General features: G+C 36.5%; 1 protein-coding gene across 7 annotated transcripts in view; it reads left to right on the top strand.

Moving 5' to 3' along the window:
* SYT10 (synaptotagmin 10) overlaps window positions 1-15,702 on the top strand; it is a 66,637-nt gene extending 50,935 nt beyond the window's left edge. For 4 of the 7 annotated variants that reach the window (XM_042992093.1, XM_042992097.1, XM_042992098.1 and 1 more), the window contains 4 exons: window positions 4,064-4,184; window positions 7,516-7,687; window positions 10,425-10,554; window positions 13,556-14,404. In XM_042992093.1, the coding sequence (XP_042848027.1) occupies window positions 4,064-4,184; window positions 7,516-7,687; window positions 10,425-10,554; window positions 13,556-13,627 (495 nt within the window). In that variant the 3' untranslated portion in view covers window positions 13,628-14,404. Of the gene's footprint in view, window positions 1-4,063; window positions 4,185-7,515; window positions 7,688-10,424; window positions 10,555-12,433; window positions 12,653-13,049; window positions 13,188-13,555; window positions 14,405-15,614 lie in introns of those variants that run through there. The other 3 variants (XR_006219882.1, XR_006219883.1, XM_042992095.1) reach the window with 3 other exon arrangements.
* The last annotated feature ends 585 nt before the right edge of the window (window positions 15,703-16,287 follow it).

Below are 16,287 nucleotides of genomic sequence, written 5' to 3'. Positions count from 1 at the left end.
CACTCAGCTCCCTGGAGTGAGGACATCAACACGGGGACAAACTCTGTCAGGGTACTGAGCATTAGTGCATGCTACTTCACAGGACTATAGCCAAAATCCGGAGTTCTGCTGTTACATTTGTTAGAGGACCTTTTTAAAGGTTATATGGCCATTTACCTTCATTAAGTTCATTTTTCATACTTATCTCTTAGATCACTTCCAGATGTAAAAAGTTCTAGAATATTGGTATTTATCTTAGAGAGTATTCTGCCCTTTACAGTATATGAGCAGTTTCAGTTCTTTTACACTCATACTTCCTGAAGGAAAAATCTAGTCTAATGAAGACTAACTTTTGTGCACTTGTTATGCATGCATATTATACATTAAGCATTACCACCCAGTCCATTCCAGTTTCCTTAAAACCCCTGACCTCATGGAGTTTAAATGCTTCAGGAGATTTCTTACTACTACAGTAGGCAAAAAGCCTGCTAGCTTGTTGTACAGAGCTGCCTGGAGATGTTCTTTAATCATGCTCTTTGCTTTCAGTTGATTTAGGCTAGTACTTTGGTCAACTCCTCAGTTTAACCTCTATGTTTACCAATACCCGTTAATAACAGATAGTCAAAATTATGTTGCAGCTGGATCCATAGAAAGGACCTTTGAGAGATGGGACCAAATATGGTAAAACTTTCTTTGTTCCAACCAGTAAGCATGTGATATATCTAGAAAAGTAGACAAATTACTTCCACAGATTGTTTAATGTGTAAAAGGAAAACCGTATCAATCACCACACATGAAAGTGTTTCGTTAATCCCTTTGATTTCTCTGTTTGTGTACCTTTGTCTGTTTGTGGTACATTCCCTATTGGACTCTAAGCATTTCATCTATGAGATCATGTCTCCTGTTACCTTCCAGCTTCTCCATCACCATCCCCAACTGATAATTCCTGGAAGGAGATATACACAGTGAGAGAAAGGGGGTTGGCTGTCAGGTAGAAAACTTTAGAGAAAACTCTACCAACTCAGGCGGGGGGGGGGGGGGGGGGCGGTGCTCCTGGGTGGCTCAGTCAATTAAGCTCCTGACTTTTGATCTCAGCTCACTCAGGTCTTGATCTCAGGGTTGTGAGTTCAAGACCCATGTTGGGCTACATGCTGGGCATGAAGCCTATTTAGGAAGGAAGGAAGGAAGGAAGGAAGGAAGGAAGGAAGGAAGGAAGGAAGGAAGGAAGGAAGGAAGGAAAGAAGGAAGGAAGGAAGGAAGGAAGGAAGGAAGGAAGGAAGGAAGGAAGGAAGGAAGGAAGGAAAAGAAATACTTGGAAAAAGAGATAGAAAGAGAAACAGGAAGAAAATAATCAGATAGAATAGGATCAGACTTAATTTCTCAGCCTTTCAGAGCCTACTGTTTTCCTTCTCAACTGACATCTCCAAGGACAGAATCATGCCACATCTACTTGGCATCTACGGCACCTACCAGTGCACCTAGCAAATAATATTCATTAACTGCTTGGTGGTGAAAAGAATGAATCCTTTGTAAGAGATTATATTCTTCCTGTTTTTCATCAGGCCTCTCCTATTGGATCTTACTCACTATTTGGGGTCTGTAGCAATCCAACAGCCCAGAGGAGACCCAGTTGGATATATCTTTGTTTTCAAACACATATTTTTTACTAATGTTCTTAAAAAATAATAGCTGCTTTCCTTCAGTAATTTTTTTTTCATTTGTCTAGTACTTACTGAGCTTCTCGTATGTGTAAGGCCCTGCTCCGTGTGATAGCAATACAGCCATGAACAAAACAGCATCCTTTATCATATGCCAGACACTATGTTGAATGCTCCGGACTCTATTTACATTATCTCATTTAATGATTAACACCACTGTTGAGTGGGTATTTTTCCCAATTTAAAAATGAAGCTTCAGAGATTCAAAGTTGAATTAAATTTCCTGGATCTCACAGCTAGGAAGTAGAAAACAGGAGTGAAACACAAGGTTAACTGGCTGTAAAGTTTATGCTCTTAACTACCAAGCTCCACTACTTCTAGAGCCTGGATAAAGAAATCAGAATTATAGAAGTCAGAACCTAAGCTGGAAGAATAAGTCCAGTAAATGTGAATAGTTTGTCATGAAGAATTTCTTGGAACCTGTTTCTATGGGCCTGGGTACATAAGCAACTTATTTCCCACCAAATTAAATCTACCATATATTGTCTCACCAGGGATGATTTGATCAAATCCTGTAAACAGCTCTTTTGGAAGCATCTTAAATGTGCATTGTTCACACTCATTTTCATTTGTCCACCATCTACGCAGCCATGGAGAGGAAATATATCTATATCAGGGTACTGGACACAGTTCAAATTCATATTTGATACAAAGCAGATCAATTTTTGTCCATATTAACTAATAATCTTTTCATTCCTTCCAAAAAATGCACTGAGAGCCAGCTATGTACCATGTACCTCAGAAGGAAGTAGCAATAAGACAGACAAGAACTCTGATGTCCTAACCTTAAATATGGGAATCAGAGAGACAAAAAATGAATTTAAAAGATAATTTCTGATGATAAGCGCTGTGGAAAAAATGTAAAGGGTCTGTGAATAGTTGAGCATAGGATAAGAAGATGGAAAGAGATGCTATTTGAGCCGAGTCCTGCATGGTGAGAAGGAGTCATCCACAAAAAAGACATAAGAGAAAAAAAGAAAATGCAACTGGCAAAAGCAGGAACAAACTTCATTTGTTTGAATAACAGAAAAGAAAAAAAGGCTTTTGAGTCTGCATCAGAGTAAGCTGAGAAGAGAGGCAAGAAATAAAATTAGAAAGATAGGTAGGATCCCTATGACCCAGGGCCTTATATGTGTCACCTTGTAATGCATTGTCCAAACCAAAGACATATTTAGTAATTGAAAGGGATGAAAGAGGCTCCTGGGTGGCTCAGTCAGGTAAGCGGACTCTTGGTCTCAGCTCAGGTCATGATCTCACAGTTTGGGAGTTCAAGCCCCGTGTCAGGCTCTGCTCTGGTGGCGCAGAGTCTGCTTGTGATTCTGTCTCTCCCTCTCTCTGCCCCTCCCCCAGTTCATGTGCGCACGCGCGCTCTCTCTGAAATTAAAAAAGGGAAAAAAAATTAAAGGGGATGTTCTTTTTTAAAAATTTTTAATGTTTTTATTTAGATTTGAGACAGAGAGAGACAGAGCATGAGCATGGGAGGGGCAGAGGGACAGCAAGACACAGAATCTGAAGCAGGCTCCAGGCTCTGAGCTGTCAGCACAGAGCCCAACGCTGGGCTTGAACTCACAGACTGTGAGATCACGACCTGAGCTGAAGTCGGACGCTTAACCGACTGAGCCACCCAGGCGCCCCGAAGGGGATATTCTTAATAATTACACCAGGAAAGTAGGCACAAACCCAGAATTTCCCAGATATACCAAGATTTATAGTTACCCCACTTATATACCAGGAGTTTGAAGTTTCCAGTATAGTTGTGAACCCTTAGATGGTTTTAATCAGAAGAGTAAAATAATTTGATTTGCATTTCATAAGTGATCATTTTGGCTCCTTCTGAGATTGATCAATTTTAGAGACTGATAAAGTAATCCTGATACTTGCCTGATACTCCTAGAGCTAAAAAGAAAGTCACTAATTTGGATATACTTTGTAGACTTTGTTGACAAGACATGGATTGGATGTGTAAGGGCAAGGGAAAGAAGGAAGAAAAGTGACTGCTGGGCTTTTGGCTCCAGCCTCTGGTTGAATTATGACATCATGTGCTGATTTGGGGAAGACTGACAGAGGAATTGGTTTCAGAAAGTGAATGGCAATGAATGGAATCAGCAGTCTGGTTTTGACTATAATAAGTTTGAGATTCCTGTTAAAAACACAAGTGGAGATGTCAAAGGAGCGACTAGACTATACTCCCTTTTTTTACTCTGTTTAGAACAGCTTTTGGCAATGTCATATGTATCCTTAATAAAACAATTTAGAATGACATTCAGATATTCTATGAAAGTGATTTTTTACTCAACATCTTCAATTATATTTGGTTTTCACTATCTGGTGCTTGAAATTACTAACATTACCAATTGCCTTTCTAGGAAAGTATAGATCTGGGTGAAATCATGTTCTCTCTTTGTTATTTGCCAACTGCTGGACGTATGACATTGACAGTCATCAAGTGCAGAAATCTGAAGGCTATGGATATCACTGGGTCATCAGGTATGTACACAATTGGCCACTAGGTCAAGGGTACATTTTCAAATTCCAAATAAAATATTTCATATATACAGAACTATATGGCTGTTGAATTATTGAGTTCATTTGTCTATAGTTCATTTGGACAAAGTACTCCAAATCACCTGTTTTATTTATATTATCATTTCACAATTTTTAAAAGATGTTATCAAATAGATTGACTATGAACTTGGATTTTTATTTTTTCTTTCTCTGCTGATCTAGTTCTTTCTCAAAAATTCATAATTTACCAATCACTGCCCTACTTCTAACCAGTCAGTTGGCTTATAAAAGAAGATTCTTGGACTTCAAGCTTGCATTACCCTACAAGTATGAAAACACATTTAGACTTAATTTATCTCCCTCACCTGATCTATAGAGAAATAACAAGTTTCCAAGACCATCATGTGCATTTATTCTTACCACCTTTCTAAATAAGAATTGGGGCAACAGTAGGGACTGAAAGAAATAATAAAGTAACGAAATGCTTCTTGAAGTTTCTTAAGGATGTTCTTGGAGAAAATTTCTCTTATGCTAATTTTGATAAAGAGGTAAAGCCACACCATTCTCTTTTATCCCTTTGTTTATTTATATATATATTTTTTAAGTTTTTTTTATTTTTGAAAGAGAGAGAGCACGAGCAGGGGAGGAGCAGAGAGAGACAGAGACACAGAATCTGAAACAGGCTCCAGGCTCTGAGCTGTCAGCTCAGAGCCCAACGCAGGGCTCGAACTCACAAACCGTGAGATCATGACCTGAGCCAAAGCCAGATGCTCAACCGACTGAGCCACCCAAGCGCCCCTATCCCTTTGTTTAAATCACAACAGTCTGGAGGGTTATATGTTAACTAAATATGTGAACTCTGGCACAGGTCTATGAAGGGAAAAATGGTAAGGATAGAAGAGGGAGGTCAGTAAGCATGTGTTGAATTAAACAAATAAAAAATGGTAGTGGAGATACAGGAAAGGATGACCTAAGGAAACGAGTCTATAACTTTATGGTTCTACAGAACAAAAAAAATAAACTAAATTTGCAACAAGCTTAAGGGATAGAGCTCCAGGATATACTAAGTGAATAATAATAATAATAATAAAAATAAAAAGTGAGGTGCAAAAATAAATACAAAAATCATGTTCCTTTCTGTGTAAGAATGGGGAACACTACAATATATATTTATGTTGTTAATATTTGCAAAAGAAATACCAAAGTGATACACAAAAACTAAACGGTGGAGAGAGAGGTATGGGAACAGATGGGAGGGAGACTTCCAATTGTAAATTTTTCTCTATCATCTTCACTTTTAAACTATTTTGTGAATTATGTTTTCATCTTTTTTAATTTGCAACACATAATTGATATATAAAGGTAGAAATAAAGTAAGTAAATTTCACATTTGTTTTGGTGAAAAAGTCTTGGGACAGTAAATGTTGAAGAACTCTGCAAATTATTGTTTATTCTACTCTTTCCACCATGTATCAAAAGAGATCAAATTTTGAGACAAGCAGACAGCATCAAAGTTATAATTAACTACAAGAGTACTTTTTGTTTATATGAAGCTTTTCATCAGAGGAGTGCATGCTCGGAGAACACCACCTCATTAATTCTCACAGGAGGCTTGTGAATCAACTAAGGAGCCAGTAAATTATCCTTGTCACTAGTAGAGAAATGTGGTCAGAGACATGATGGGGGTGGTGGAGGATAAATCATGCCTTGTTCCCATTGTTAATGAGAGGCCTAGGCCTGGGGGCTCATAGACCAAAGAGTATCAGAGAAGTGAGTTTCTTCCTTAGAACATACTTCCTATTAAAAAACTGAAAAATAAATGGGAAGCAGTCACTGAACATTACCATTTTACTTTGTTTTCCTTTGCATAGTCTATTTCTAGTCAGAACATATATTTTGCCCCTTGATGGAAATGCTTATGAAATATACACGTACATTTTTCTAGCACTTAAAAGGTGTTCATTTGCTCAAATAAATTTATACTGCCATGATTTTGGCTTATTCTAAGGAAATGAGACGTGTTACTCCATAGATGGAAAGGAGAAAAAACAAGAATGAATGTAGAGCAGTCACGGATTTTCACCAGATAGCATTCTCACCCCAAGGCCAACACCCCCTCCCAAAACCACACCTGCTTCTCATAAAAAGGTACAAAAGTAAGGCTTTTACAGAAACTTTCATATGATTCTGCATAATTTTCTATAATACTGGACCAGTTTTTCTACTTAAGGTGGCAGAAGTAAGACTGGAGATGAGTCAGTGGGGGCAGAACTTGTTAACATTTATTTGACCCCTTTGGCCTATAAAAATATACTCCAACTAAATTTTTCTCTTCCAAGTCGGCATCATATAGGCAATGTCATATCAATAGGTTTCCTTAAGAACATCTTTAAACCAAATATTGCCTTTTTTTTATTGTATACTATTGTATAATACCAAATACAATGTAAATAAATATAAATACAATGTATTTAATATATTTGTAGTGACCTCTTCTTCAATCTGAGCTCCTTAATCAAGCACCAACATGCTGACTGTAAAATTAAACTTCTAATTTTAGTACCTTTCCAACAATTGAGGAAATTCTAACTAATGTAGTTTTTGCTTTCTAATTTCTACTTATTATATCATATATATACATATATATATACACATATATGATACAATATTGCTCTTCACAAATTTTACTCTTATCCTAAATCATTTGAAGGAAATTAACTTTAATGCAATTATTCTTACTTGTTAGGATTATATTCCCTAGAAATCACTTTTAACAAAATATGTCCTCAAATAGCTGTGACTAAAAGACACATTATAGTTCTGGACTGGCTCTTGATAAACTAGTAGGTTTTCTCTGTTGTATTAAAAATGAAATTAATTCTTTTCTGATTCTTTCAGGATAAATTCTTACATTTAAAGTAAGAAGTCATGGGGCGCCTGGGTGGCTCAGTCGGTTGAGTGTCCGACTTCCGCTCAGGTCATGATCTCACAGTTCGTGGGTTCGAGCCCCGCATTGGGCTCTGTGCTGACAGCTCAGAGCCTGGAGCCTGCTCCGGATTCTGTGTCTCCCTCTCTCTCTGCCCCTCCACTGCTTATGCTCTGTCTCTCTCTGTCTCAAAAATAAATAAAACATTAAAAAAATTTTTAAAGTAAGAAGTCTTAGTCTATTGCCCAAAATAAGTCATTCGAATTTAAAACATAATACTACAAGGCTTACTATACTACTTTCCTTATTTAGTTACAGTTACCTACAGTTTGATTTATGTCTTGTACTATTACTTTCATTTTAATGAAATTACCGCACTACTCCTAGATCCTTATGTCAAAGTGTCTCTGATGTGTGAAGGTCGGAGATTAAAAAAGAGGAAAACAACGACGAAGAAAAACACTCTAAACCCTGTGTACAATGAGGCTATTATTTTCGATATCCCTCCAGAGAATGTGGACCAGGTCAGCCTCTCCATTGCAGTCATGGATTATGATAGGTATGTGTATTTCTCTCACTGAAGAACAGCCCTGTGTGGTCATATGTAGAGCAAATACAGTTTTTCTGGTTATTTACTGCTACAACAACGGTTTTAATTTAAACTGGAAGAGGGAAAATTTATTCATTCAAAATTTATTTTTCCCATGTTATAATATTTCTTTTTTCTTTTCCAAAAGAAGTCATTCTTAAGTTGAAAGACAGGACACCTGGGGCTGGTGTAAGGGTGGTGCAGAAGTAGTATGGGACCCATTACACAAAACACTATTGTGATGTCCTTTTACAGTAACAACAGAAATTACAACCAATCAAGTTTGTTTTCCCAACGGGGCTGGAATATGAATTTAGTAATTCTTTTTTTTTTTCTAATTTTTTTTTTTAACGTTTATTTATTTTTGAGACAGAGAGAGACAGAGCATGAACAGGGGAGGGGCAGAGAGAGAGGGAGACACAGAATCTGAAACAGGCTCCAGGCTCTGAGCGGTCAGCACAGAGCCTGACGCGGGGCTCTAACCCACAGACCGTGAGATCATGACCTGAGCCAAAGTCGGACGCCCAACCGACCAAGCCACCCAGGCACCCCTGAATTTAGTAATTCTTAACCAGGCTCTATCATTAACTGGCTGTGTGAAAGGGCAAATTATGTAATCTCTTTGGGATTCACTTTTCCCATTTGAAAGACATTAGCATATTACAGGACCATTAACAGTGAGTATTAAGAGTGGAAGGTGAATAACGGCCATAGGAAGACAGCCTTGATACCTTCACGTCACTCTTAAAACATGCTTTGTGGGTAATTCTTCCAGCTCACACACTTTGAGTCACTTCTTTCACAAAATCAATGGCAAACTCCCAAGTGCACATCTGAAGTTTCTTCCTGCTTTAGCTCCTACTTTATTCTCCCATTCTTGCCTGGTCTGAAATGTTACCTAGCTCTATGTACCCCATCCCACCCATGCTTCACAGCTTCACACACACACACACACACACACCCCTTTTAGAAAATAATACTGTATGTTTAACCTACAAAATTATCAGCACACAGACAGTGTCTTACTACATTTATTTTGTTCTAATATATTCAAAAAGAGTGCTCCATTTTATGGTATGATGAAAATAGTAGTAACCAGAACCCTGTAACCTAGAGAAATTGATATGCTATCCTCTGGCTCAGAGGAAATGAAGCACTAAAAAAATAAAATGTTTTATACCATCTATCTGCAATTAGTTTATATCACAGCTCATGGGGAAAAAATTTACTATTTATAGAGAGAGAAATCTTGAATTGGTTAAAATTTCAAACTCTAAAAATGTTGCAGTGTTTTCATTAGAAGCCCTTGTTCTGTTTTACCAAAAAATTACTCCTATTGATTTAGCACAGCAGTGACTGCAGGTAGATACAAGTGAGTGTTTGTCATGCAGACAGTTTTAGGGAAATGGATGCTAACAGTATATAAAACAGAAAGATTTGAAAAATTATTCCTAAAAATACGCTTGTTTGCGAAACTTTATATGAAAGAACCACGATACTAAGCATTCATATCTACATCAATGACAGGAAGAAAGTAACGAAAAGATCTTAAAATTATCTCAAAAGTCTCCTTAGAGATGTCTGTCAAAATAACCCTATAGAAATGCCCTTAAATTACATTCCATTCTAGGAGCACCTGGGTGGCTCAGTCGGTTAAGCATCTGACTCTTGATTTGGGCTCAGGTCATGATCTCACAGTTAGTGGGTTTGAGCCCTGCATCGGGGTCTGTGCTGACAGTGCAGAACCTGCTTGGGATCCTCTCTGTCCCATCCTCTCTGCCCACCCCCTCAAATAAGTGAGCACGTAAATAAATAAATAAATAAATAATAAATAAATAACATTTCATTCTTGCGCAACTTAGCACATGCACACTTGAGTCAACTGTCTTGATTCATACCCTGCCTCTGCCTCTTACTAAGTGAGTAGGGGTGGGTCCCTTAACTTCTCTGGGTGTTTACTTTCTTTATCTGTAAAATGAGATGACGATAATGATACTCATGGTCATGGTGTGAGAATTAAGTGAGTTAGTACATTTAAATTACTTACAACAGTGTCTGGCACATAATAAGCTCTCAGACATATTAACTATCATTGTTATTTTGATTTGTTGCTGTGAAAACAGGACAGGAATAGAAAATAGGAATGTTGTGCAGTGTGCTCTGGTGCCATGCAATAATAAATCAAATGCTGTAGTAGCCCTGCCCTGTTTAATTGTAGTATAAGCAGTAACATACGCTGACATATCACTTAGAGTCAATTAAATATGGTCATTTATACAAGAAAGTGGGTACTGACCTTTTGATAAGAAATCTAAGCATCATTATAAAACATTAAGCCTTGTGGAGAAAAAATGAGAGCTGATTTATGTCACTTAAAGTTGATAGTACTGCTTCCAAATTCAACAGTACAGGTAAGGAGCAGTGTTTCTCATTCTAGTTTATTGTGACATGTGCTCAAGTTACAGAGAACTAAAATGGTTTATGTGTGCTCCTTTTACAAATTCATATTTGAATGCTGATCTTGTGTAGTAAATTTTGTGTACTTAAGATTTTTAATTTGACCTAAAGTAGTTTAATCTGCAGAATCATTTAGAGCCCGTTACAAAATCCAGTGTTTAAATCATATGCTTGAAATTCTGCTAAGATGTATGAAACTCCATTTATCTTTGAATGTTGGAATGAAAGTGTGATATCCTCCGAATTGCAGGGTAGGACACAATGAGGTCATAGGAGTGTGTAGAACAGGACTGGACGCTGAGGGTCTTGGGCGAGACCACTGGAATGAAATGCTGGCCTATCACCGAAAACCAATAACACATTGGCACCCCTTGCTGGAGGTATGCTGTGATTCCCCGACATCTCTCTCTCTCTCTCTCTCTCTCTCTCTCTCTCTCTCTCTCTCTCTCTTTTAATCTCTTTTGCTTAAATATTATTTATCTGCCAACATTTGTCTGAAATTTTATATATTCATCTATTTTTTTAAACAGAGACTGCTCTTACTTCTGTCCCACATATTCTATCATCCAGTATTCAGAGTTTTGTGTGCCTTGTTGTATTTTAGAAACCACTAAACTTTCTGCGTTTGATATTCCTTTGGACAGTAAGCTCATGAAAATTGCAAGACTGTCATTATCTTTACATAGCCTGGAAACTTCTATCAATGAGTAATAGAGCAAGCAAATTTATTGCTAACTGGAAACCGAATTTTGCTGCTTCTCTTTTGTGACAACAGCCACCTCACCTAAACATCCCAAGAATCCTTAAATAGAAGTACTATCTTCTAATACATCTGTGTAAAGGGACAGGTATATCTCCCAATACTCTGGTCAGGAAGTGAAAGTGCTCACAAGTATTTAGAATGTTGAGACATCAGCATGCCTGAGTTCAAAGCCTGGCTCTGCTTTTTGACTGTCTATTAGAGAACTTTGGACATGTCACTGTAACCTCTCTACATTTCTGCTGTTACTCTGTAACAGTAGTAAACTCAAAGAGTAAAACTAAATAAAATGCCAAATAGTAAGTGCTTAGCAGTCTGACATAATGTTAGCTCTGATTACAACTAACATTAATAGTTATATTAACCAGAAGTATCAATACCAGTTTCTATCAGGATTTTTAGGCTTTAAGTTACTTGTCAGTACTTGATACACTGAATGTTGCTAGATGAAATGACTTTCTTTCTCAAAGATGATTGCTGGAGCCTCTTGAAGAGTCACAAAGTAAGTCTTTTATGTGACCTGAGAGATAATGCAGGTTGACAAAACGTTGTGTGGTAGATGATGGAATTTATGCAATTTGATAAAAATAGTTATGACAGCCACATAGTAAATGAAAAATACTCTGCCCTATGTTCACCAGTAAGATTCTGCTTCTTATCTGGCACTAAGCCCTGGGTTGAATGAGAAAGGCAGCACAGTGTAATTAACTAAATGTCAGAGGGTCCAGGTTCCTTTCATCTTAGTCACAAAACTGTGACCTTGGCTGTTACTCAGGACATTATAGGGAAAATCTGATGAACCCTATATGAACAGTGCATGTTCAGGCAACAGAAGTGAACTGTTATCATAGATATCTGCTTATGTATATTAATGCTCTTAATCTTTACCTCATTTCATTTCATATAAATCATAAAAGATACACATATACAAACAAAAATGCACATTCATGCAGCACTTTCCCTCAAAGTACAGACATGTGCATTCTAATTCAGCAAGTCTTGGGAAAGTTGTGTTTCATGTCAACAGTGTGTACTGTCTAAAGTATACTATACTTTTTATTATTTGATCACTATCCATTTTCCTGCTTCTCATCTTGTTTTTACTTAAAATTTGAAAAGTGAATATTAATTCTAAGAATCTAGACATGAAAGTAAAGTTTGCTGGGCAGAGAACCACACTGGAAAGTGATGTGGGTTCTAATCCTTGCTTCTCTGGCTGTCTAATCCTGAGCAAATCACTTATTCTATCTACAGCCGCATTCCTGCATATTTAATGAAAATAGAAATGCATGCCCCTCCAGACTTCACAAGAATTATGTAAGGAGAAAAGAGATAGTATGAGCAAAAACTTTTCACTAATAACAGGATAGGGTTTGTGTGACCCAAGGTATATTATAATTACTTGTAAGTGTTTAATAAGCAGCTCTACATTTATCTGGTGAAGGGGAGCTATGGAATAGGCATCTGTTTGTGTCTCAGGACATGTGAACACTTTTCAGTCATTATAGGACATACAGGAAGAACAAGCTACAATCTGGGCATCAGAAGAAGATCCCTGATATTTTTCTAGCAGCTGAGTATCAGAGGACAAATGGGACTAAAGACTATGTAAATATACTTTCTCCAGCAAGTAGCTCCTTTTTTCCAACTCCTGCACCTACATTCATTGGTCAAACAGAACATATGGACTAGAGACCTAAGAACTGGCTGGATTTTGCATTTTGGGAAAGTGGTGAGTGTATAACTATGTCTTTTGTTGCCAGAGGAGGGATTAAAATAATAAAGGAACAATTACTCGAAAACAGGGTAAGTTGGCGGGACAGAGACTAAAGCATCATTTAGAAAATCTGGCTACTTCTACCTAAATAATCAAAAGTTTATCCTGTTGTAATTGAACTTTTTAAATACATGTAATATTTAAGAACCATGAGAAATTATTCTTCAACCCCCATGGCTCCCATTTGCCAAAGTCAGTCCCTGTTGTTTCGTTAATGACCCTGATAAAAATCACCTCCTGCCTTAGAACAAGTGCAATGCGGTCTCTTGTGCCTTGAGCCTTCTTGCGCTTACCTAGCAAGTGTCCTCCACTATCACAAACCATTAATTATTTTGCAGTGAGAACATTCATAGAATGTGAAATGAATCTCTAGTCATGAATAATTGTGTGTACAGTGTTGGTCTGCATGCCATTTTGTACCATGCTGTGTCTACATCTCCGTGAGATATCTGTGCCCCATCGTGCTGCCTGAGAAGGTGAGTTCTGGAGGGTGGGGGTATTTATGTATATCTTCTCCTCAGAGACTGCATATCATGGGTGAATATTCACTATTAAAAGGTAACAACAGGGGCACCCTGGTGGCTCAGTTGGTTGAGCATCTGATTCTTGGTTTCAGCTCAGGTCATGATCTCACAGTTCGTGGGTTTGAGCCTTGCATCAGGTTCTGTGCTGACAGTGCAGAGCCTGTTTGGGATTCTCTGTCTCCCTCTCTCTCTGGCCCCTCCCTGCTCATGCTTTCTCTCACTCCAAAAATAAATATACATTTTTTTAAGAGACAGCAACAACTACCCACTCTGTTATTTTTTTGCACTAGATCATGCATTATGAAATTATTGTCTTTCAGTTACCTGGCCGGGCAACCAGTTTTGATAGTCAAGGATCCTGTCCATCTCCCAAACCACCTTCCACACCATAATGCCTCCAGAATAAAGACCATTTTAATAAGGACCCAGGACCATGTGCTCATCAGATCAGAAAAAGAGTGGAAGGTTTGATTTCCTCATTTAAAATATATCCTGATAATGAACAAACTTGATGTACAATTTTTCATTTGCTTTTTTTTTTGTCCCTTCTTTAACTTTGGACATCTTAATATGTTTTACTTGAATACAAACAGTCCTTACTTTCATAAGGCATTTTATTCTTCATTTCATATACCTATTAGCACAAAGGTGTTTTAATAAGTTGCAATTCTTTGCATAAGAAATACATTCTTTTAAAAGAATCCATACTTATCTAAAATTAAATATAGTTTATGCTGCTATTGTATAAAGTAGCACATGTCACTTATGTATGGTTTTGATTTTGTTACAATGTTTATCTCTAGTCCCACAGATGGTTCCATATAGACTTTAATGGAAATTTTGAGCTTAAACAGCATTAAATCCTTAAACAATCAAATTAATGTTACTTATCTGATCATATATTCTTTCATTCTCAGAAAATTAGGTCCTTAGTGAGGTTTGGCTCAGCTAAACTCAAAACTTTGTCTCTCAAGCTCATTCTTTGAAGCATACACGTAAAGCTGTAATTTAAAGAACAATTTTGAATTAAACTTAAGGAGTAATATTTAGTAGCTGGAAAATGGAGGTTGAGCCATTTGGGCTACCATTTTATACTGTCTTAATGTTACAGTGGTTCAAACATCTGTTGAACTGTTTAACTGATATTTTCAAAATTCTAATAATCTTTATCTCAAATGTAGCGTTAGTATTCCTAAGTCAATAGAATGAGAAGTCATTTATTTTTTAAGTGTTTGTAAAGTTCTCAAGTACTGTGACCTGTATATTTTATGACATAAAGGTATTACACAGATTCTGTATTTCTGATAGAACATACTACACCAAAGGTACAATAAAATGTCTGTGCTTATTGTCAATTAGATTGTACATAGTAATGGTGACTTTTAAACCCAATCAGAAACTAATCACTAGAACTGGGTATTTTCCTAAAGAATGGATGACTTATTTTTCAGAAAATTCTATACATATACCATAAATAACATAACTTCCACATTTAATAGAAATAAAAATAATTCTAAAGGCCCAGACCCACAATCCTTTCATGAAAGGTATTTGCCTTCATAAGGATCAAGGATCAGGCCAGGAGTTGTAAAAACTATGCAAATGTTTTTACATGACAGAACTTTCTTTTAAATCAGGTCAACTTTTTATTGTCTCATTTCTGGACCCTATCTGAAGGTATCCATATTGAATGACCTCAACCGTATTTTTGAGATATATGCAATGGATAGTGCATATTTCAAAGCTATCTCAAGATAGGAGGTTAAAAGAACAAAAAAGGCAAGAAAAATCTGTATTTAGAATGTAAAAACACATTATCAGAATGAGAAAATTTTATCAGTAGTTATAAAATTTTGATTTTAGTAGAATCCCTTATTTCTACATGTTAAAAAAAAATTTAAGCTGTGAAATTTTGATCATGGCATCTCTCATCTGATGGCATTACTGTTAATTAAGATGTAAATATTTTACACATTAACATTTTAAAGGCAAACACAATTCCCTAAAACTTTTCAAAAATGCCTGTATCTTCCTAACAAAAGAAATTATTTCTAGCTAATATTAGCTGATAAAAAATAACAGAAGGAACTTGTTTGAAAACAATTGTCTACCTTATGAAGTTTAGAAGAACCATTTGCTATACACAGAATGACTGAAGATGATCCTTCAATTTTGGAAATCTTTGTTTCACTAGGAAATAAAAATTGTCAAATGGGAAGACAAGCGATACTCAATAAAATAACATTTTTGCTGACAGATGTTTTATTAGTAGATATAGCTGCAGCCTATAACTAATTAGCGACTGTATTTCCTTATATCTCCTATAATAATTATTTTCATCTGAAAACATATTTTAAAGGACTTTTTATGCATTCTTAGGAGCTCCTGCTTTTCTTTGCCTCCTATGGAGAAAAAGCCAATGCTTGTGATGAAAACAACACAAACCAGCCAAACAGGAGACTTTACTATGGGGATTATAGATAAAATCTGTTTTTAGGGTAGTTTTTAAAAACTGTTTCCTAGGGATTAGAATAAACCCATCATGCCAAGTATTTGTTAATCCTGTGAGACAGATGAAAAGAAACTTTACCACAGCTCATCTTTCATGCAACGCATGAGGGACGTTTACCCTCCTATTCATAAAGCGTGATCATTGAAAATAATACGTCTTGTTGCAAAAACATAATCCTACCACTTTCAACACAACACACCCTCATTCTACACAGCCACACACCGATTCAAACTGATCCTCCTTCTGCTTGTAATTGAAGATGGAATGTTTTGAATTTCAGTATTTAAAATTAACATTTTAATGACAACACTGACCCATTATGAAGTTGCAATTTGGGTATATAATGAACACCTAATTTCAGGGACTTATTCAGGGACTTGTCCAATATAAGTCTAGGAAAAGGGAGCAAGTGTTGATTCATTTTGTAACACTGATTTTCTTTTTGGTTTTTAATTTAATTTATTTTATTTTATTTTATTTTATTTTATTTACTTGTGTATTTTACCTGATTCTCTAAATAATCAGGGGAATGAGGAAATT

This window comes from Panthera tigris, chromosome B4, assembly GCF_018350195.1.
Source record: "Panthera tigris isolate Pti1 chromosome B4, P.tigris_Pti1_mat1.1, whole genome shotgun sequence".
NCBI lineage: Eukaryota > Metazoa > Chordata > Mammalia > Carnivora > Felidae > Panthera > Panthera tigris.
The sequence above is the reverse complement of the archived record's forward strand: the minus strand, read 5'-3'. Positions and strand labels throughout refer to the sequence as shown.